Source organism: Bos javanicus, chromosome 21 (assembly GCF_032452875.1).
Source record: "Bos javanicus breed banteng chromosome 21, ARS-OSU_banteng_1.0, whole genome shotgun sequence".
Classification (NCBI taxonomy): Eukaryota; Metazoa; Chordata; class Mammalia; order Artiodactyla; family Bovidae; genus Bos; species Bos javanicus.
In genome coordinates this window covers 12,637,638-12,659,915 of record NC_083888.1, presented here as the reverse complement: position 1 = coordinate 12,659,915, position 22,278 = coordinate 12,637,638, and the positions used below count along the sequence as shown (strand labels likewise).

The 22,278-nt window shown below is 41.1% G+C and overlaps 1 protein-coding gene across 1 annotated transcript; it reads right to left on the bottom strand.

Annotated features, from left to right (window-relative positions):
• Positions 1–8,039: 8,039 nt before the first annotated feature.
• Positions 8,040–8,502, bottom strand: LOC133233969 (NADH dehydrogenase [ubiquinone] 1 beta subcomplex subunit 4-like). Its single transcript, XM_061394150.1, has one exon. It carries the CDS (start codon positions 8,476–8,478, stop codon positions 8,089–8,091), a length of 390 nt encoding a protein of 129 aa, XP_061250134.1. The 5' UTR covers positions 8,479–8,502; the 3' UTR covers positions 8,040–8,088.
• Between the last annotated feature and the right edge of the window lie 13,776 nt (positions 8,503–22,278).

Here is a 22,278-nt window from a genome sequence, read left to right as displayed (position 1 = left end):
GAAGAATATAGGTGAGTGGTACAGGTCAGATTATGAACTGAAGGGTGGCTTCCAATTTAGGGCCAAGCTGACCCCTTATGCTGGTAGATTATAGAAGAGGGCAGGCCAAGTCACAAGTGCCTGGGCTGAGAGAGTAAGTCATAAGTGGATGGATGGGCTACAGTGTGGAGCTGAGCACATGCCCAGAGGTGCAGAGATATAGTAGAAAGGGGGTGGTGTTGGTGGTGGTGGTTTTAGTCATTATGTCCAACTCTTGCAAGCCCATGGACTGTAGCCTGCCAGGCACCTCTGTCCATGGAGTTTCCCAGGAATACTGGAGTGGGCTGCCATTTCCTTCTCCAGGGGATCTTCCTGACCCAGGGATCAAACCCTTGTCTCCTGCATTGCAGATGGATTTTTTTTACTGACTGAGCCACAAGGGGAGCCCTACAGTAGAAAGATTATGGAGAAACCATGTCAAAGATGATCACTGCTAATACTGGGCTGGCCAAAAAAAAAAGTTCATTTTAGTTTTTCTCTACCAGCTTATGGAAAAATACTGAATGAACTTTTTGGCCAACCCAATACAATGTCAAGAACAAAGCTCTGTTGTATGTACTCTGTTCTTCTGAAAAACCTCCATTTCAACTTCCTTAGTAATCAAACCACCTGTCTCAACATGGCTACACTTTCAAATCGTCTGATAGCTGACAAAATGCTCTATCTGTGAAAAGACTAATAAAAGATGGAAGTGGACAATAAGCAATCTAATAAGGTAGTATAGCAAATAGTTAGGGGGGCGGGGATGATGTCCCAGATAAAATTAAGAACATTTCGACATGAACCTGCTTATAATTCAGAGTAAAGCCTTGCGAGGATTTTTTTTTTTAAGTGAATAATTCTCTATTCACTAAAGGAAATGTCCTTAGAAGAGCAGTGCTCAGAACAGCAAGATTTTGATGATGGGGATTGACCCAAGGTCAGCCCAAAAATGCACTCTCTGGCTTTAGGAGAAAAAAATCCTAGTCAGTATTAGCATTTTCCTGCTTGCTATCAACTTTGGGGGGCTTTTATATCATCATCATCATTATTAAAAACACATGTCAGAAAAAAAAATGAATACACATCATCAGCCAGTGTTCTTTAACAGGAAAGGCTGTATTTGAATTGCTCAGATGTTTCTTTTAATTGTCAAAAAGTACATCTGGCTATTTTACCTCACCTATTGCCTCCTATTTTTTTCCCTCTTACTCCAAATGGAAATTGATTATTTGGACAATATGTTAAGGGACCATGCAGTGTTTGGGCAAGAAATCCACAATAGAAGAGGCATGTTGGAAGTAGAGAACATTACCCGTGTCTTCTCTCCTAAAGTGATGGAGAGCTGGCCAGAGACCAGCACAGGCCTAGGAAGAGAAATACACACAGAAGATAAGGCCAAATATTTACTCTTCCTTATGGTCTGAGTTACTGATGTACTTCCCAAACCCCAATATTACATCTTGCTGACCGTCAGTTAAGATGGTTCACCTTGTAAGAGAAAAAAATTAGTTTAAACTAGCTCAAACAGGATTGACTTCCCAGGTCGATGTAGTGGTAAAGAATCCATCTGCCAATGCAAGAGACGCAAGACATGCAGGTTCGATCTCTGTGTTGGGAAGATCGTCTGGAAAGGAAATGGCAACCGACTCCAGTATTCTTGCCTGAAAAATTCAATGGACAGAGGAGCCTGGCAGGCTACAGTCCATGGGGTTGCAAAGAATTGCACATGACTGAGCAGCTGAGCACACACACATACACACAGATTATCAGACTAAGTAAAGTTGGACAAAGAAAAGCAAATATCATGCCGTATCATTTATATGTGGAATCTAATTTTTTAGAAAATGATACAGGTGAATTTATTTACAAATCAGAAACAAGTCTTACAAATATCAAAAGCAAACTTATGGTTACCCAAGGGGAAACATGAGAGGATGTTAAATCAGGAGCTTGGGATAAATATGTACACACTACTATATATAAGATAGATAACCAACAAGAATCTTCTGTATAGCACAGAGAACTCTACTCAATATTCTATGATAACATCTATCTAAAAAGAATGAATATCTGTATATGCGTAACTGAATCACTTTGCTGTACACCTGAAAAACAACACTGTAAATCAACTATAACAATTTTTTTAATAAAATAAAAAAAAAAAAGCTAGCCCATATATTACAGAGAATTTACTAGCTTAAGCAACTATAAAGTCAACAGATTGGGTAAACATCAGGCACATTTTTATCAGGGTTCTAACTCCCCTTCTCTCTGTGTCTCTCAGCTCTTCCCATATCAGAGTTTCAGCTTCATCCATGTATCACATTTTCTATGAAAGAGCAGACACTACAGCTGTCCCAAAATTCTCAGCAATGTTTCTGAGCATTTAATGGACTCATTCATCTTCTCCTTAGTCAAATATTGCTCTAGACTTTATTTCCTGAACCAGACAGTTGGTTGGGCCAGATGGCGTTGCTTTGATTGGTTTAGAAAATTCAGGAAGTCTACTCAGACCATCTGTCTACTCCCCAACATGAAAAAGGAGGAATGAATGTTGGTGAGTCACCTGATGTCCTCTCCAGTGAACAGATGGACTCTTTTTTTCCCTAGCTAGTGACATATCTAAGTAGCTTTAAAGAGCAAAAAACGAGCTGAGGAATTTCTTAGTTTTCTTTTCTCCAGTTCACACCCATTCCTCTAAGGATGCATTTGGTTAAACCCTCAGTATGTTCATGGCACTACAGACATGTCAGCTGAGTTCAAGGGCATTCATAAGTCAAGACAAAGCAGATCAGAGATAAATTAGCCTTTTCATTATGGAAAAGTACCCAAATTTCAGGAAAGATACCCAAAGGCCTATTTTAGAGTAACCTTGAGTAAGGAGAAAAGAGGGAGAACGCCAAAGAATTTAAACCAGAGGTGGGTCAATTAATGTCCTAGCCATCGACCATCCGTTTCAGTCATTTTTATTCTGAAGAGGTGGGGTGGGCGAGAAGTCCAAATCCTCCATGAAAAAGTCATAGATTTTACAGGCCACCATCTTTAGAACTCTGTAAAGAAAGTGAAGTCGCTCAGTCTTGTCCGACTCTGCAACCCTATGGACTATAGCCCACCAAGCTTCTCCATGGGATTTTCCAGGCAAGAGTACTGGAGTGGGTTGCCATTTCCTTCTCCAGGTGATCTTCCCAACTCAGGGACCAAACCCATTGAGTCAATGATGCCATCTAACCATCTCATCCTCTGTCGTCCCCTTCTCCTCCTGCCTTCAATCTTTCCCAGAATTAGGGTTTTTTCCAATGAGTTTGTTCTTTGCATCAGGTAGTCAAAGTATTGGCGTTTCAGCTTCAGCATCAGTCCTTCCAATGAATATTCAGGATTGATTTCATTTAGGATTGATTGGTTTGATCTCCTTGCAGTCCAAGGGACTCTCAAGATTGTCTTCTCCAGCTGCCGCTGCTAAGTCACTTCAGTTGTGTCCAACTCTGTGCAACCCCAGAGATGGCAGCCCACCAGGCTCCACTGTCCCTGGGATTCTCCAGGCAAGAACACTGGAGTGGGTGTCTTCTCCAGCACCACAGTTCAAAAGCATCAATTCTTCGGCACTCAACCTTCTTTATAGTCCAATTCTCACATCTGTATATGACTACTGGAGAAACCATAGCTTTGACTATATGGGCCTTTGTCAGCAAACTAATGTCTCTGCTTTTTAATATGCTGTCTAGGTTCATCATAACTTTCCTTCCAAGGAGCAAGTGTCTTTTAACTTCATGGCTGCAGTCACTGTCTGCTGTGGTTTTGGAGCCCAAGAAAATAAAGTCTGCCACTGTTTCCATTGTTTCCCCATCTATTTGCCATGAAATGATGTGACTGGATGCCATGATCTTAGTTTTTTGAATGCTGAGTTTTAAAACAGCTTTTTCACTCTCTTCTTCCATCCTCATCAAAAAGCTCTTTAGTTCCTCTTTGCTTTCTCCCATAAGGATGCTGTCATCTGCATATCTGAGGTTATTGATATTTCTCCTGGCAATCTTGAATCCAGCTTGAACTTCATCCAGTCCAGAATTTCACATGATGTACTCTGCAGATAAGTTCAATTAGCAGGGTGACAATACACAGCCTTGACATACTTCTTTCCTGATTTTGAACCAATCCATTTTTCCATGTCTGGTTCTAACTGTTGCTTCTTTACCAGCATACAAGTTTCTCAGAAGGCAGGTAAGGTGGCCTGGTATTCCCATCTCTTTAAGAGTTTTCTGCAGTTTGTTGTGATCCACATAAAGGCTTTAACATAATCAAGGAAACAGAAGTAGAATTTTTTCTGGAATTTCCTTGCTCTTTCTATGATCCAACAGATGTTGGCAATTTGATCTCTGGTGCCTCTGTCTTTTCTAAATCCAGCTTGTACATCTGGAAGTTCTTGGTTCACATGCTGTTGAAGCCAAGCATGAAGAGATAGATAAACAGATAGATTCATGCATGCATGCTAACTTGCTTCAGTCATGTGTGATTCTTTGTAACCCTATAGCTTGTGGCCTGCTGGGCTCCTCTGTCCATGGGATTCTTCAGGCAAGAATACTGAAGTGGGTTGCCATGCCCTCCTCCAGGGGATGAGAGTTTTTATTCAAAATCTGTTCCTGGGACTTCCCTGGTGGTCCAAGGGTTAAGAAGTTGCCTTCCAATGCAGGAAATACGGGTTCTATATCTGGCCAGGGAAGATTCCGCATGCCGTGAGCAACTAAGCTCATAGGCCACAACCACTGGAGCCTGCGTGCCCTAGGGCCCATACTCCACAACCAGAGAAACTGCCACAACGAGAAGCCCACACACTGCACCTGGAGGGCAGCCCTCACTCGCAGCAACTGGAGAAAACCTGCGTGCTGGAACGAAGACCCAGCACAGTCATAAATAAATACACATTAAAAAAAATAAAAATAAAAAGCTGTTCTTGAATAGCATTACTATTCCTGTTTGCCTCTGTATGGATCCCAGACCCCTTTGAACGTTGTCATAGATACCATCAAGAACAACGGCCCAGAATGGACATACATGGTGAGCCAAGCCATCAGAGACTGGGAATCCAATAAAGCTCACTCCTGTCTGGACATGCTGTGCATTACACCTGAACCATGAGTTATGGCAGTGAATCTGAACCACTTCACCTAAAATTAGTTTAAGCAAGAAAATCTTGCATCCCTGTTTCTGTAAACAAGTGTGTGTGACAGAGGCTAATTATGGACTGACGATTGGACGCAGATCCTTGATTGAATCAGAGAAGGAAGACAGTAGTTTCTTCATGAGCTAACTCCTCCAGAATTTCTTTTTTCTGAGAGAAGCCGATTATTGAGAGTGGGTGACAGCTGGGCTGTCTGCTTCTCTAAACCTCAAAACATGAGGGTCACGTTGAAGATTTGGGTGAATGACAGCTCTGAGAAAGGGAAGACCTGTGTGCTAGAACCTTGGGTTTCTGGAGTGTGGGGGCAGCTTGGAGAGGCATCTAAGCCCCATGTGAGACTTTCCAGGACCCAGCCTGAGACCCAATGCCTTCATCTTCAGACATGACGATGTGTGTGTTCAGTCATGTCCGAATGTTTGTGACCCCACGGACTGTAACCCACCAGGCTCCTCTGTCCCTGTAATTCTCCAGGCAAGAATACTGGAGTGTGTTGCCATTTCCTCCTCCAGAGGATCTTCCAACCCAGGGATCAAACCCACATCTCTTGAGTCTCCTGCATTGGCAGGCATATTCTTTACCACTGTGCCACCTGGGAAGCCCTCTGTCTTCAGAATCTGGATCCTAATCCTGAAGAATGTGTGCTGATCAGGACCTGGGGAATATTCTCTGTACTGTTTACATGTAAGCAACAGTGCTTTGAGTGTTCAGTTCATCCCCAAAAGGTGCGAGTGAACACATGTGGTAGAGAGAGAGAGAGAGAGATTTCCTCTTATTATCTCTATTGCATATAACATTTGCAAGTTTATAAGCCACAAACACAGCTTACATGTATTTCTTAGTCTATTAGATTACAATTCAGCTCTCCTCCCATAAAGATACAGTGAGAAAAAAACAAAGTTAAACAAATACAGGCATTTCTCCTAAATTCTCATGGGTTGTAGAATCCACCAGTTTTCATTACAGTATTGCCATTATATACACAGAGGCTCCTGCATTTGGCTTATTGAGGAAACGACCTGCTGCCCAGGAGGTAAAGGCAAAGATAATCGTGGTTTTAGGTTCTAGTCCTACAGCCATGGGCTTCCCCAGTGACTCAGCAGGTAAGAATCCACCTGCAATGCAGGAGACCCAACAGACGCAGGTTCGATCCTTGGATCAGGAAGATGTGCTGGAATAGGAAATGGGAACCCACTCCAGTATTCTTGCTCGGAAAATTCCATGAACAGGGGAGCCTGGCTGGCTACAGTCCATGGGGTCACAAAGAGTCAGGCAAGACCCAGCACACAGCTCTCTTACAGTCTTATCCAATAGCCTCTTACCTGTTGGAGTCTATCCAGTGATGTTCTGGTAAAGGTTTAATAACCAGTTCTCTTAAAAAATATAGACATATATGTATGCACATAAGTTTATTATGAATTTTACCTATATGAATGATATATAACAACATATGTATAATATATAACATACAAAATTGTTGTTGTTCAGTTGCTCAGTTGTGTCTGACTCTTTCCAACTCCATGGATTGCAGCACAGTTGCAAAATACTCTGTTACAAATTTCATATTGCCAATTGATTCTCATAGAATACTTTTGTTGATATTTTCCTGAATCTAACATATCCATAACCAGCCTGTAACTGCAGTAGAGATGATTGAATGTAGTTTCAACATGAATGCTGGTAGATGCTTTCTTTTCTTTTAGCAGGAAATATGAAGGTGAAATAACCAAGATATGTATGGAAATTCCACTTACTCCTTCTCTTCCTGAATCAGACAATAGTCTTCAAATAGTAGAAAGAATATTGTCTTAATTACTTGTGCAATTCACAAGGTAACAGATAAAGAAAAATTTAACACATTTTAAATTTAATCTGCACTGGTTCCAAATAGGAAAAGGAGTTTGTCAAGGCTGTATATTGTCACCCTGTTTATTTAACTTATATGCAGAGTACATCATGAGAAACGCTGGACTGGAAGAAGCACAAGCCGGAATCAAGATTGCCGGGAGAAATATCAATAACCTCAGATATGCAGATGACACCATCTTTATGGCAGAAAGTGAAGAGGAACTCAAAAGCCTCTTGATGAAAGTGAAAGTGGAGAGTGAAAAAGTTGACTTAACATTCAGAAAACGAAGATCATGGCATCCGGTCCCACCACTTCATGGGAAATAGATGGGGAAACAGTGGAAACAATGTCAGACTTTATTTTTCTGGGCTCCAAAATCACTGCAGATGGTGATTGCAGCCATGAAATTAAAATACGCTTACTCCTTGGAAGGAAAGTTATGACCAACCTAGATAGCATAATCAAAAGCAGAGACATTACTTTGCCAACTAAGGTTCGTCTAGTCAAGGCTATGGTTTTTCCTGTGGTCATGTATGGATGTGAGAGTTGGACTGTGAAGAAGGCTGAGTGCTGAAGAATTGATGCTTTTGAACTGTGGTGTTGGAGAAGACTCTTGAGAGTGCCTTGGACTGCAAGGAGATCCAACCAGTCCATTCTGAAGGAGATCAGCCCTGGGATTTCTTTGGAAGGAATGATGCTAAAGCTGAAACTCCAGTACTTTGGCCACCTCATGTGAAGAGTTGACTCATTGGAAAAGACTCTGATGCTGGGAGGGATTGGGGGCAGGAGGAGAAGGGGACAGCAAAGGATGAGATGGCTGGATGGCATCACTGACTCGATGGACATGGGTCAGGGTGAACTCCGGGAGCTGGTGATGGACAGGGAGGCCTGACGTGCTGCGATTCATGGGGTCACAAAGAGTTGGACACAACTGAATGACTGATCTGATCTGATAAATACTTTTCCCACTGTGTATCACTTTCTGTTTTTTTTTTAATGATTAATTGATTTATTTAAACAATAGTACATATAGACATCATTGTCAGACTTAATAAGAGATGTTAAATGTTTGATCCAATTTTCCTTCCTGGATAAGTTTTTCTTTCCTATCTCTGTCAGTTTTGAAAACATAACACCAGAAGATGAGGGGCCCAATTCCAAACAGAGCCCCTAAGAGGGAGATCTTGGTATTGGGTCTGAAATTGGGATAGATATTTGCTGATCTTGCGTAGGTCCAACGAACCAAGGCAGGATCTTCGATAACCCCTCGGCAACTAGGGTCGTAGTGCTGAAGCTGGTATTCCCGTTTAAGCCGGGATCTTATGGCCAATCGCTTGGCTTGTGCTTTCCGGGTTTCAGAAGATATGTCGTATTCAGCTGGGTCGAGGGTAGTAGGTAGGCTGGCCAAGCGCGATGCCTTATACTTGGGGAACGACATCTTGACGACCTGGCGCAAAACCGCGCTTGCCACAATCACTTTCTTAAGTCTAGAAAACTAGCAAAATAATAAACGAGTCAGCTCGGTGTGCCATGACGACCTGGAGAGGCGGGATGGGAGAGGGAGAGGGAGGCTCAAAGAGGGAGGGGATATATGCATCCATATAGCCAATTCATGTTGCTGTATGGAAGAAACTAATACAACATTGTAAGGTAATTGTAGCCCAATTTAAAAACTTTTCATAAAAGATAAGAAGTCAAGTTCATGAAAGACACGCCTGCCTGGCCCCAGTGTATCTAATTCCATGTACTTTGTGTATTTTTAGCTTTTCCTGATGTCAGTGGTGTACATGTTCCCACTACAGCTGATTTCAAACCACGAATCTGAAATCTTCAAAACTAGAATTGGGAAGAGAGGCAAAGGAGCTCACCATTCATTCCAGAAAAGACAGACACAAATGATTTTCACGGTATAAAAGTAGTAAACATCACATAGAAATTAGCAAATGAGCTTTCAATATTTATTACCTTTAAGATAATTCATTTGATTGCAATTTATATATTTTCTTGTTTAATCATGACTGTGTTTAACAACGAGCACACAAAATTCCTGAAAATGAGGTCTCTCCCTGTCTGCCACTTTCCTCTAAAATGTTAGCCCTTTGATGACAGTTTTTGGGTTTTTTGTGTGTGTATGTCTTTATTTTATTTTTTTTTTCAGTTCCTCTGTCTCTTCTTTCCTCATCAAGGGTCATTTCAGTCGACTGTTTTTGTTGTTATTGTCGCTCTGGGCTTATTTTTTAATTCTTTCACCCTTCACTTGAAACAGTTGGGATTTTAGCCATCTTTTCTCTTGTCCTTTTTTATTTTGAGCATTCCCTTGAAGTGAGAAGAGCAAGTCGCTTGATAGTATGTGACTCTTTGGGACCCCATGGATTGTAGCCCACCAAGCTCCTCTGTCCATGGAATTCTCTGGGCAAGATCCCCCAAGGGATCTTCCCGACCCAGGGATTCAATCCGGGTCTCCTGTATGGCAGGCAGATTCTTTACCATCTGAGCTTCCAGGGACGCCCTCATTACTCCCTTGGCCTCCTCCAATAATAACTAAACATGATGAGGGTCTGGGGGTTGGGAATTATTATTGGATATGGTTTGGCTGAAAATTAAACCTATGAAGCTTCTTATATTGATGAGGAAAGAGTGTCAGAAAGATCAGAGTAACAGCGAAGTCCCAGGCGACTTGTGTGGTCCCTCACCTCCCCTCGTCTGGAAAACCAAGTAGATCTAAGCTTCCTGAAGTCTCAATTTAAGGCTCACACCCACCCGTCGCCTCCTGCACGCCACCTGGCACAGTGCTGGGCCCATCTTTCACTTTTAACACGTGTGGTTGGTTACCTTCTGCTCCAGGAGGGCAATTTTCAGCCTTTCCTATCTAAACCCCCCTGCTGGTTTTGACTGGCTCAGCTTGATCCTTCCTCACTTCCACAGATGTGTTTTGGGACCTATTTGAATGGCCTGTCAGACTCTTCCTGCCAGATTTCAACTGCCTAAGCTGGAAGGGACGGTTCCAGACCTCCTGTTTATGATTCCCAACTCTGCTGACTTTGGCCGCAGATGGTGGAATCTGCGCTCGGCTGGAAAGTCGATTGGACGGACCGCCTCTCCCGTCCTGTCAACTTTGACCTCGAGGAGTGTGTGTCCTGGCACGACAGATGAAGTTCCATTTTAAAACTCCAATTCAGGACACCCTGCAGTTTCTACTGGAGAATTTAGGGAGTTTACAGGCTAAGATCAGGTATTCCAGGACGGTACCTTGTAAATCCAGGAAATAAAAAGTAGCCCGGAGTGCTGCATGCTGAACCGTAGTTAAGAGCTGACACAATGTTCTCTGATCCGGGGAGAGGAGGGGTCAGTCCTTCCCACGTGCTGTTGAAATGATCCTGACAGGCTTTGTGAGCATGTCCTGTCACCCTCGCTGATAACACCAGGACACAGGTCACAGACTTGAAGAGATTTAGTGTTGCTGTGTAAATATCATTGGGCTACCCTGAGATACAATCAGACTGTAATACTAGAGAATAATGTTGAAGACCCTGGATTCTCTTTGACAGACAGCAAAGGAGATAAAGAAAGAGAACCAGTGACCAGGGGCATGTGGCATGTATGTTCCTTTTATATATATTTATATAATTTTATTTATTTTTGGCTGTGCTGGATCTTTGCTGCTGCACAGGCTTTTTCTCTAGTTGCAGAGAGTGGGGACAGCTCTCTAGCTGTGGTGCATGGACTTCGCATTGCGGAGGTCTGTCTCGTGGCAGAGCGCAGGATCTAGGGCGCAGGGGCTTCGTTAGTTGCAGTCCTCGGGCTCAGTAGGTGTGCCTCCCGGGCTCGAGAGCACAGGCTCAATAGTTGTGGCATGTGGGATCATCCCAGATCAGGGATCGAACCTGTGTCTCCTTCCTGGGAAGGAGGATTCTTTACCACGGAGCCACCAGGGAAACCCTGTGTGTTCCTTTGTAAAGGATCTAGTTTAGTCATCAAGTCAGATATAAAAATGTAAGTCCTTCTTGGGGAAAAAAATACTATATAATATTTATTGTTTGTTCTTTAGTTGCTGAGCCATGTCCAACTCGTTTTGCAAGCCCTTGGAGTGAAGCCTGTCAGGCTCTTCTGTCCATGAGATTCTCCAGGCAAGAATACTGGAGTAGGTTGCCATTTCCTTCTCTAGGGGATCTTCCTGACCCAGGGATCAAATCCTGTCTCCTGCATTGACCGGCAGATTCTTCATCGTTGAGCCGCAGGGAAGCCCACTATATAATATATATGATATGATATGATGTAATATGACATGATATAATATAATATATACACACATACACACAACACACACACCTACATTACATACCGACAAACACACATACAGACACATACAGGCAAATTGTATATACAAGTCAAATTATTTAGTATTTCCTCCCAAATAATGGTCCCTGGTGGTTCAGATGGTAAATAGAAACTAGCACTGATGTAAATTTATATAATACTCATCGAACAGAGAGAGCTTGTTTTGCCAGCAAACACTGTAATAATTAATTTGTAAATACTAAAATGCAAATGCTACTTGACCTAACATAAACGTTTTAACCAGCCTCTGGATACTATCATGCATGGATGTTACAAATGTTAGAGAGCAACCTATACAAAATTATGGACTTCATTATCAGAACTCCATGAAAAACAAACAAACAAAACAAACACTGTTTGGAAGACAAATTTCTTAAGACCTGGGCCACCATAGCAATGAGTGTGTGTGCTCAGTCTCTCATGATGTACTCATGATGTACTCTGCATATAAGTTAAATAAGCAGGGTGACAGTATACAGCCTTGACGTACTCCTTTTCCTATTTGGAACCAGTCTGTTGTTCCATGTCCAGTTCTAACTGTTGCTTCCTGACCTGCATATAGGTTTCTCAAAGTCTTAGAAACCGGCTGAAACTCTTCATGGAAGCTGAGAGTCCGTATAGTATATGAAAGTGAAAGTGAAATCGCTCAGTTGTGTCGGACTCTTTGTAACCCTGTGGACTGTAGCCCACCAGGCTCCTCTGTCCATGGGATTTTCCAGGCAAGAATACTGGGATGGGTTGCCATTTCCTTCTTCAGGGGATCTTCCCAACTCAGGGATCAAATTCCAGTCTCTCACATTGCAGGCAGACTCTTTACCATCTGAGCTACCAGGGAATCCCTGGAAGCTGAGTGTCCATATAGCATATAACACATGAGAATGATGTGGATTAGGACTGCGATAAAGAAAAATATACAAACACAACTACAGAAATAAGCCAGAAAGGAGGAGCTGATCTGCAGTTTATTCAGATGGAGCTTCTCCTAGAAAAACAGACAGGAAAAATTAAATGGATGGCAAGAAGGGAAGCTCTGTCCCAAAGAATTTGGCAGTGATCTAACAGATTTAGGTATCTTCTCTATCGCGATTACTGTAAGAAAGTCAAGGTCGGGCTCATTGGAGAAACTAAAAATACCTATCTTTCCAAGAAAAGTTCTGCATCACAACTCTTTTTCTCCAATTAATGTGGCTGTGTGTGTGTGTTAGTCTCTCAGTCGTGTCCAGCTCTTGGCGACCCCATGGACTGTAGCCCGCCGGGTCCTCTGTCCAGAATTAATGTGGCTAATTGTTCTCAATTGTGTAACTAAAATTGCATCTTATGTCAAGAAGAGGGTATTTCTACCATCATCACTGTTGCTTGATCTTCCCCCAACTTTCAACATCTCAGAAGGAATAACACCACCCATTTTGTTTGACCTTGGTTTCAAAAAGTATCTGTTTTTATGGAATAAACTGGAGCTCACAAGAATTTGGAGAAGGAAATGGCAACCCACTCCAGTATTCATGCTTGGAGAATCCCATGGACAGAGGAGCCTGGCGGACTGTAATCCAGGGGGGTCACAAAGAGTCGGACATGACTGAAGCCACTTGGCATGCACAAAATCAGAAATTACCAACACAATCAACAAAATATTGAACTATGGAAGAAAAGGCAGTTATGTTACAGATGATAAAAGCTGTGTTTTGAGATGGTAAACAAGATCTTACAAAGCAATTAACAGACACAATATCAAAAAATCAAGATTGATTGATTGATAATCATCATTATAAATTTATCTAACCCCAGGTATTTTTCTAGCTTGATGAAAAGGATGCTTTCTGTTTTGGTCAAAGTTTTGGGAAACTAGTGTAACTTATATGATGTAGGTTTTATAATTTGCATAGTGGATTTTACATCCCTTTATAAATTCTATAAGATTTCTTAAGTCACCCTGTTTACCCATTTTGAAAACTGAGTGGGCTTGGACCTCTCCTCATCCAAGTTTTGTTTTGTTTTTTAACTTCAAGTATTTCTTCATTGAATGGAATTGAAGAAGATACTGTGTATATAATATCCAGACAACTAAATACATAGTAATTAGGAAATGAAATGACCTAAGATATCTGTTTTAAATGCCATTTTTGTTTCAACAAATTCATTAGTAATCTGCATTTAAGATGAGAATGTTTAAGGTTGCATTGGCTTTACTGTGCTTCACAGATGTTGCACATTTTTACAAAATGAAAGTTTGTGGCAACCCTGCTTGGAGCAAGTCTTCCGGTGCCATGTTCCCAAAAGCCTTAGCTCATTTCCTGTCACTGGGTCACATTTGGGTAATTCTCAAGACTACTTCAAGCTTTTTCATTATTGTTACATTTGGTTTTTGTTTTGTTTGTTTTAAATTTTTAATTGAAGGATGATTGCTTTGTGTTGGTTGTGTTGGTTTCTGATATACAACAGAGTCACCTATAAGTATACATATATCCCTTCCCTCTTATATTTCCCTCCAACCCCCTCATTCCCACCCTTCAAGGTCATCACAGAGCACCAAGCTGAGCTCCCTGTGCTAAACAGCAGCTTCCCACTATCTATCTTACATATGGTGAGATGTGTGTGTGTGTGTGTGTGTGTGTGTGTATATATATATATATATATATATATATATATGTCAATTATACTCTCTCAATTTGCTCCCCCCTACTTTCCCCGCTGTTTTCTTAATGTCTGTACGAATAACAAAATCATGTCAGAAATACAACTCATTGTGGCCACCCCAGGCCCTTTCTAGGAATAGAGTAAAACTGCCAGGAGCAATGCATTCATTCATTCAAATATTTGCACTTTTTAATAATTATATGTGCTGTGTTTACCTGATAATGTATAAAAGTCCACCTTAGGGAATCTTTAAATTCTGAAAATTACCTTTGGTATTTAAAAATTATTTCTAATAACATATTGACATTTACATGTGGACACTGTTTTCTTTCTGTCACTCTTTTTTCATGATGATTCAGGATTATCCTACATATACATTTCTGTATCCTGTCTTTTTCTATAACGTTTTAGCATAACCTTGTCCAGTGTTATCGAATAATATTTTAAAGCAAGCATTCTGATGTTGATGTGGTGTTTCATTATTTGAAGACGTCACAATTTTTGTAATCGCTCTTCATTTTTGAAGTGGGTGCTTTCCTCCCATTTTATTAATGAATAAAAATTGTCGTGGACATTTTAAAGCATAGTGCTTGTGTCTGTTACTTCTTCCAGCAGTTTCATCATTAAAGGGAGAAGTATCAGGTCAAAAACTGCAAACTGTTTCAAGACTCTTGATGTATATTTCTAAATATACATACTAAATATACTTTCTAGAAAAAAACATACCAGTTTATGGTCTCACTAACTGTGTGTGGCACATATTTACCATTGCATCATTACAAGAATTAAGCATCTTTAATCTCTGCTAATCTGTTAACTAGCTAATCTGCTAGTTAACTTTTAACTAGCATTTCTTTGATAAAAACTGAGTTGGGCTTTTGTCTATATAGTCACTATTTGTGTTTCCACTTTTGTGAATTAGTCATGAGTTTAGTCACATTTGGGCTTCCCAGATGGTTCAAGTGGTAAAGACTCTGTCTGCCAACGCAGGAGACTGTCGTTCAATTCCTGGGTTGGAAAGATCTCCGGAGAAGGAAATGGCAAACCCACTCCAATATTCTTGCCTGGAGAATCCCATGGACAGAGGAGCCTGGTGGGCTACAGTTCGGGGGGATCACAAAAGAGTTGAATACGACTTAGTGACTGAGCACTTTACTCACATTTATTTTTTATCACCGATTTTCATATTTTTCAATGTTTTTTCAATGTGCATTTGTCCTTTAATCTTAAGACGTTAGCTGTTTTATTGAGAAGTTTTCCCTCTTAGAGCCTCAAGCCCAGCAATCATTTTATTTGTATCCTTCGTTGGGGTTATGTTTAGAAAGACTCTTTCACCCTCCAATCAGATATACCCTCACATATATTTTCTTTCACTTCTTGCATGGTTTTACTTTTTTTCCATTTAGCTATTCAGTCCATCAGATGCATGTAATCATTCCTCTTTTCTCAATGTGTGTATTTTAGCAATATCCAATATGTATGCATCAAAAGAGCCTGTTCATATATTATCAATTCAATTTTCTTTTTTCTTTTTTTGCTTATTAGTTCCTGTATTATTTAACTAGGGCAACTATGCATGATATTTTTATATCTGACATGATGGCAAATAAAGTTAAATTTATTATTTTTTCAAGAATATTTTTTTGGGCAATTCTCTAATATTTTTCTTCCAGATGTATTTTGGAGATTCATTATCAACCCTTTTCCATCTCACGTTTGCTTGCACATAAATAACGTCTTGATTTTTATGATATTAAACCTAAAATTAATTTTGGAAAATAAACATCTGGGTAGTATTCCTATGCAGTAACAGCCACATTATCTCTCCAGCTCTTCCACGTTTCTTGGTAAAGTTATATTGTGTCTTTATTGTTGTACCTAGTTTTGGCTGCAGCTATGCCAGAGTATCGTTTTGTTATTTTTGCTATAAAGAAAGAGATCGTTTTTTCAATATGCATAATTTTTAGTTGTTCTCGTGTTATATCAAGAGGGCTGGTGAGTCATTTGTAAGAATGATAGATTATTATCATGCTTTCCAATGTTCATAACCTCATATCTACTCATGGCATACTGCATTGGCTGGATCTTCCAGAACAAAGTTAATTCATAGCATAGTATTGACAATGAACATTCTTGGCAAGAGAGAAACGAGTCACAAATCATGTTAATGGGGAGAGGAAGGGGGTTAATTCTTATATTGAACATTAAATAGCTTCTTGGGATATCTACAAAACAGAAACAGACTCACAGATATGGAGAACAAGCTTGTGTTGCCAGGGGTAGGAGGAGGGAAGGACTGGGAGTTTGGGATTACCAGATGCAAACTGGTATATATAGGATGGATAAACAAGGTCCTATTGTATAGCACAGGGAATTAGTCAGTATCCTGTGATAAATCATAAAAGAAATAATAAAATCAGAAAAGAATAAAAAAAAACTATACGTATGTATAACTGAATCACTTTGCTGTGCCGCAGAAATTAACACAACATTGTAAATCAACTAGACTCCAACACTAATTTTTAAATGTTAAAATAAGTAAATAGCTTCTTAGAAACTCACATTCATGTTAGAACATAAAAGCTTTTGAGGAGATCTGCAAATAAGAAATCTGGTTGTAACTGTTGCTGTTTCTGGCCTGTTATTTACAGGTTTTTTTTTTTTTACTTTTTTTAAAAAATTTAAATTTATTTATTTTAATTGGAGGCTAATTACTTTACAATATTGTATTGGTTTTGCCATACATCAACATGAATCCGCCCCGGGTATACACGTGTTCCCCATCCTGAACCCCGCTCCCACCTCCCTCCCTGTAGCATCCCTCTGGGTCATCCCAGTGCACCAGCCCCGAGCATCCTGTATCCTGCATCGGACCTGGACTGGCGATTCGTTTCTTATACGATATTATGCATGTTTCAATGCCATTCTCCCAAATCATCCCACCCTCTCCCTCTCCCACAGAGTCCAAAGACTGTTCTATACATCTGTGTCTCTTTTGCTGTCTCGCATACAGGGTTATTGTTACCATGTTTCTAAATTCCATATATATGCGTTAGTATACTGTATTGGTGTTTTTCTTTCTGGCTTACTTCACTCTGTATAATAGGCTCCAGTTTCATCCACCTCATTAGAACTGACTCAAATGTATTCTGTTTTAAACAGTATTCTCAAGCCTCATTTTTCATAGAACCCTTCCTTTTTTGATGCTCATTAATGTGTTTTACTGTGTTTTTTTTTAACCCCAAATACTGTGTTTTTTTATCATGTTAAAATACTCATCTATTTCTACTTTAAAATATGTTTTTTAAAAAACAAGAATGGGAATGAATTTGTTCAAATGTCTATTCTCACTTGACTTACTAATTCAATATATTATTAGTAATGAGCATCTTCAAAAATACATGAACTCATGGAATAGATCAGTTACCCATAAGAGAGTCTTTAATATTTTGCTAAATTTGACACATTGGACTTACATTGAATATTTTTGCATTTATGTTCACAAGTAAAATTACCCTTCATACTTAATTACTGGGACTCAGGTGTTGGTAGCAGAATTTTGCAATGTTTATTAACTAACTGGGAAACTTTTTGTTGCTTTTATATAATGAAACAGATTGCATGCGTCATAATTAACATGTGTGTATATGAATGCATATGGGAACACACACAGAGTCCCCAGATAGTTCATCTGTTTAATGGATCCACAATGTTCTTCCTGTGTTTTCACAGGCACTCTCTGCTTAAGCTGGAAGACATTTTAATAGACATTCTCTTTTAACTTTCAATTGACTAGCAGATATCTATCTGGTATTTTTTTTAATGATGGATAGAATAAGAATCACCAGATACTACTGCTCAAGCCTCTTCCTATAACAAGAATATTTATTCCTGAATACATTTTTTTAATGCAATCTGTTGTCTTTCTGTGGAAGAGGTATACAGGAGAATGCCAACACCTAAAACAAATTTTACAAGACCTCTTCTGCCAGTCCCCACCATTTTTTTTTTATTACTTTACATACAAGGATGTCATTTCTAACTTCTTCCTGCTCTAACATTTACAAAAGGGGATTCACGGATAACCTGATGTGCCTGACTTACTGGGAATGTGTTTTACATATCTGTCAGTGTTTGGAAGAAGAATTGCTAAGAGACACATAGCAAGCTGAGCAAACAAAAAATTCAAAACTCCAGGAAAAGCACAATTGTGTACAAGAAAGGAAACATAATCATGGCATACTACAGGAGTTTGTGAACATTAGCTAAATTATGCTATCATAATAATGTAAACTCAGGGACTTCCTTGGCTGTCCAGTGGCTAAGAGTCTGTGCTTCCGCAGTAGGTATGGATTTGCTCCCTATCGGTAGAACTAAGATCCTGCTGTTGTGCTGCATGGCCAGAAAAACCAAGCATTAAAAAAAAAAAAAAAAGGTAAATGTGTGCATGTGTGCTAAATCACTAAGCTGTGTCTGACTCTTTGAGACTCCATGGACTAAAGCCCACCACTAAATCCCTGTCCACGGGATTTCCCAGGCAAGAATACTGGAGCGGCTTACTATTTCCTTCTCTAGGGGATCTTCCCCACCCAGGGACAGAAACCACGTCTCCTGCATTGGCAGGCACGTTCCTTACCACTGAGCCACCAGAGAAGCCCAGTGTAAACACACAACTCTGATATTGGGAGAATGGAAATGGTGGAGAAAGGAGACAAATCTAGACTGGGGGTATAAGGACGCTGAAATCCTCATCTTCTTTGGTGGAAAGCAATTAATGATCTCTAAAAAGGAAAACATAAAATGCATATATACAATTGGTTATATACCAGTAGTATGTGGTTGTTCCTGGGAGACATGAATTTGGGTTCTTAGATGAGTGAAATAAATACTACACTTTTAAGTAGAATTATTTGACATTTTGAAAGATGAATGTATTATTTTATGTATTAACTTAAAAAAAAATCAAATGAATCCAGGCAATTTCTAGTCATTGGAAGCTAGACAATGGCTTCCCTGCTTAGACCACCCTGTTACATCAACTTGGCAAATATTAGAGAAAACCTTGCTGTCGAGTGAGATCCTAGTCAGTATTCTCAGCTTCAGTTGCCGTTTCTGCGCTTCCTCAGGTACAATCATGCATATGTTAATATGGTAATAAGAGAGGGCAAGTCCAAGGCCATGAGCTGCTAACCACCACTACCCAGAACTGCAAACTTTACCTTTCCTACAGTCCTCTCTGAGCCGGAGCAACTTTGAAATGCACATATTGAACTAGATTGTCCTAAGTGACATAATGTCAACCACGAGGCCTGCCAGGAACTCCTTGTCAACAGCCCCTTAGACACAGGCTGAAACAGGATCCGGGGAGCAGGGTGTGGGGTCTCAAGGATCACCTGGTAGATCTAAATGATGATTTCCAGAGATAGAAAATGTTAGCCATTCAGTCATGTCCAACTCTTTGTGACCCCATGGACTGTAACCTGCCAGGCTCCTCTGTCCATGGGACTCTCCAGGCAAGAATACTGGAGTGGGTTGCCACTTCCTTCTGCACGGGATCTTCCCTACCCAGGGATTGAACCGGGTCTCCTGTGTTGCAGGCAGATTCTTGACTGAGCCACTAGAGAATAGAGTCACCTTGATATTTACCAAGGAGCACTGATCTTGGGGATCCAAAGGGCAGAGAAATAGAAGGGATTCCTCCAAAGTCATTTGGGTTTAAGCAGGACTCAGTGCTGCTGTAGCATGAGGAATTCCTTGGAGCAGAATTATACACAGAGGCTGGTAACTCAAGGCATTGGTTCAAAGCCAGAAAAAGGAAGCCAGGATCACTGTGAGACAGAAATGGCTGAAGCTGGGCCCTTTGTTTAGGGCTCTTTACTACTATAAGCAAGAAAACTAACATTCTGATCTGCAGTTGAAGAGGAATTCAACTGTAGAAAGTTAGGAACCAAAGTGAGGATGGCAGGGGATGCAGAGGGGAAGGACTCATGGAAATACCAACTGGGCCATGTTTCAGAGAGTTAATGGGAGAGAATATGGCCCACTGGGGACCAGAAATCAGAACAGACTGTGAGTGGTGGACTTGTGGACTATGACCACATTGCTTTCTTCACTGTTCCTTGAACCCATCAAGTGCGCATCATTCCCAGGGCCTTTCTCCTGAAATCCGCAAAATTCTCCTGAACTGGAATTCTCCAGGTCTCAACTCAAATGTCTCCTTATCCAACATGATTTCCATGAGGGCACTTTCCAGGAGCTATTTCCTGTGCACAGAAGACTCCTTCCCTTTCGTCTCACTGAACTGACTCCCACAATCCTCCAGATCCTCCTAGAAGCTCCCTGGATTTCTTTGACATTCCCAAAGATTAAGACGCCCCATCTGTATACCCCTACCGTCGTCTATGCTCATCCCTCTGAGAGCACTTGATCCATTGTTCCTAACGGGCTTCCCAGGTAGGCAGGTTGATACTGGAGCAGGTGTAAAGAATCCGCCTGCTGGGGCAGGAGATGCAGGAGACTCCAGTTCAATCCCTGGGTCAGGAAGATCTAGAGAAGGAAATGGAAATCCACTGCAATATTCTTGCCTAGAATATCCTGTGGCCAGAGGAGCCTGGCAGGCTACAGTCCATGGCGTCGCAAAGGGTTAGATGTGACTGAGCACACACCACACAGCCTTTTTAACTGCCTGCTTCCTTGTCTAAACCATCCATGAAATTAAAGTGCTTGGAGAGAACAGTTCATTGTTTTATTCTCAGCACTCGGCACACAGCAATCTGTCAAAAATATCTGTTAAACAAAGGCAGTAAAATGCGAATGTGTGTTTATTCTTAGACAATGTATGCCCTTGTATTTATGGATCCCCGCATTCCCAAGTCATTGGGTAGAGCCGTGTGATTCCCACATGTCACTGCAGTGCTCAGCTTGGGATATAGACTCCAAGAATCTGATGCCATATGAGATATTCTTAGATTTCATCTAATTTTAAAATAGACAATAAAACAAAACTGCAGTCCTCAATCCCTTAAGCTCAACCTTTTTACAACCCTATTCTTTGCCCCTTCCTTATAACCTCAAATATTTCTTTTGTTGTTGTTTTTAATATTTATTCATTTTATTTGGCTGCTCTAGGTCTTAGTTGCTGCACGTGGGATCTTCAGTTACACCAGGTGAACTCTTAGTTGAGGCATATGGGGTCTCGTTCCCTCTCCAGGGATCAAACCCCACCCCAACCCCAACCCCCGCCACGCACTGAGAGCTTGGAGTCTTAGCCACTGGATCACCAGGTGCCTGTGGGCTAAGTTGCTTCAGTCATGTCCAACTCTGCAATGCTAGGGACTGTAGCCCACCAAGCTCCTCTGTCCAAGGGATTCTCCAGGCAAGAATACTGGAGTGGGTTGCCATTTCCTCCTGCAGGGGATCTTCCCAACCCAGGGATCTAAACTGCATCTCTTACATCACCTGCATTGTCAGGTGGGTTATTTACCACTAGCACCACCCAGGAAGCCAGGATCACCAGGGAGGTCCCCCAAATATTTTAAAGGAGGGTCCACACAGACTTCCTGCACTTCCCCACAACCTTCTCCGCTGCATCCCCCACAGGGCTGTCTGGAAACTTTGTACCTTGAAGCTATCCAGTGGGCATATCACCAAATTCGATGGCCTTATTTTTTATTAGACATTCCCCACATCCAGCCTTGGTTATTTCATAGGAGGTGAAGAAAACTCTTGAGACCTTTCCCCACATCAGAGAGCTGGAGGCTTTAAGACTACCCCGCCAGTGCTTCTGCAAAATCACACCCACAACGCCCCGTGAACTGTGCAGTTGGCATAGACACTTTGAAACTAGACAGACCTTCTACAGTGTTTAGTTTTTGGCAGAATTTATGTTTTTGGCTGGCTGCCACTGTGAAATGTGTTTAGCTTTAACTGACAAGCTTGGTCAACACCACAGGTCATAGGTAAACCTGGCCAGTCTGAACTAGGCGAAGCCAAATTCAAAGGTAGACTGTCTTCCATTCCTGATTTTCTTTTGTTCTCCTTACTGCTTCGGGAGGGGTTGCTACTGGCAAAGCATTTTGTGCTTGTACCTGATTCACTTCGACAAATACTTCCTGCTTCGTGATGACACTCTTCCTTAGAAACCAGGTATCCAGGGAGAGGGTGAGATTTTCAGAGAGTAGAAGGTTAGCTCGAACACTGGGAAATAAGACTCTGTGGCATAGTCTGGGGAAGACAGTTATTGTAAGCAATCCTGAGAGGTGTAATA

Excerpts from the sequence above, each read along its gene's own strand:
- LOC133233969 (XM_061394150.1), bottom strand. The coding sequence starts at position 8,478 with ATGTCGTTCCCCAAGTATAAGGCATCGCGCTTGGCCAGCCTACCTACT.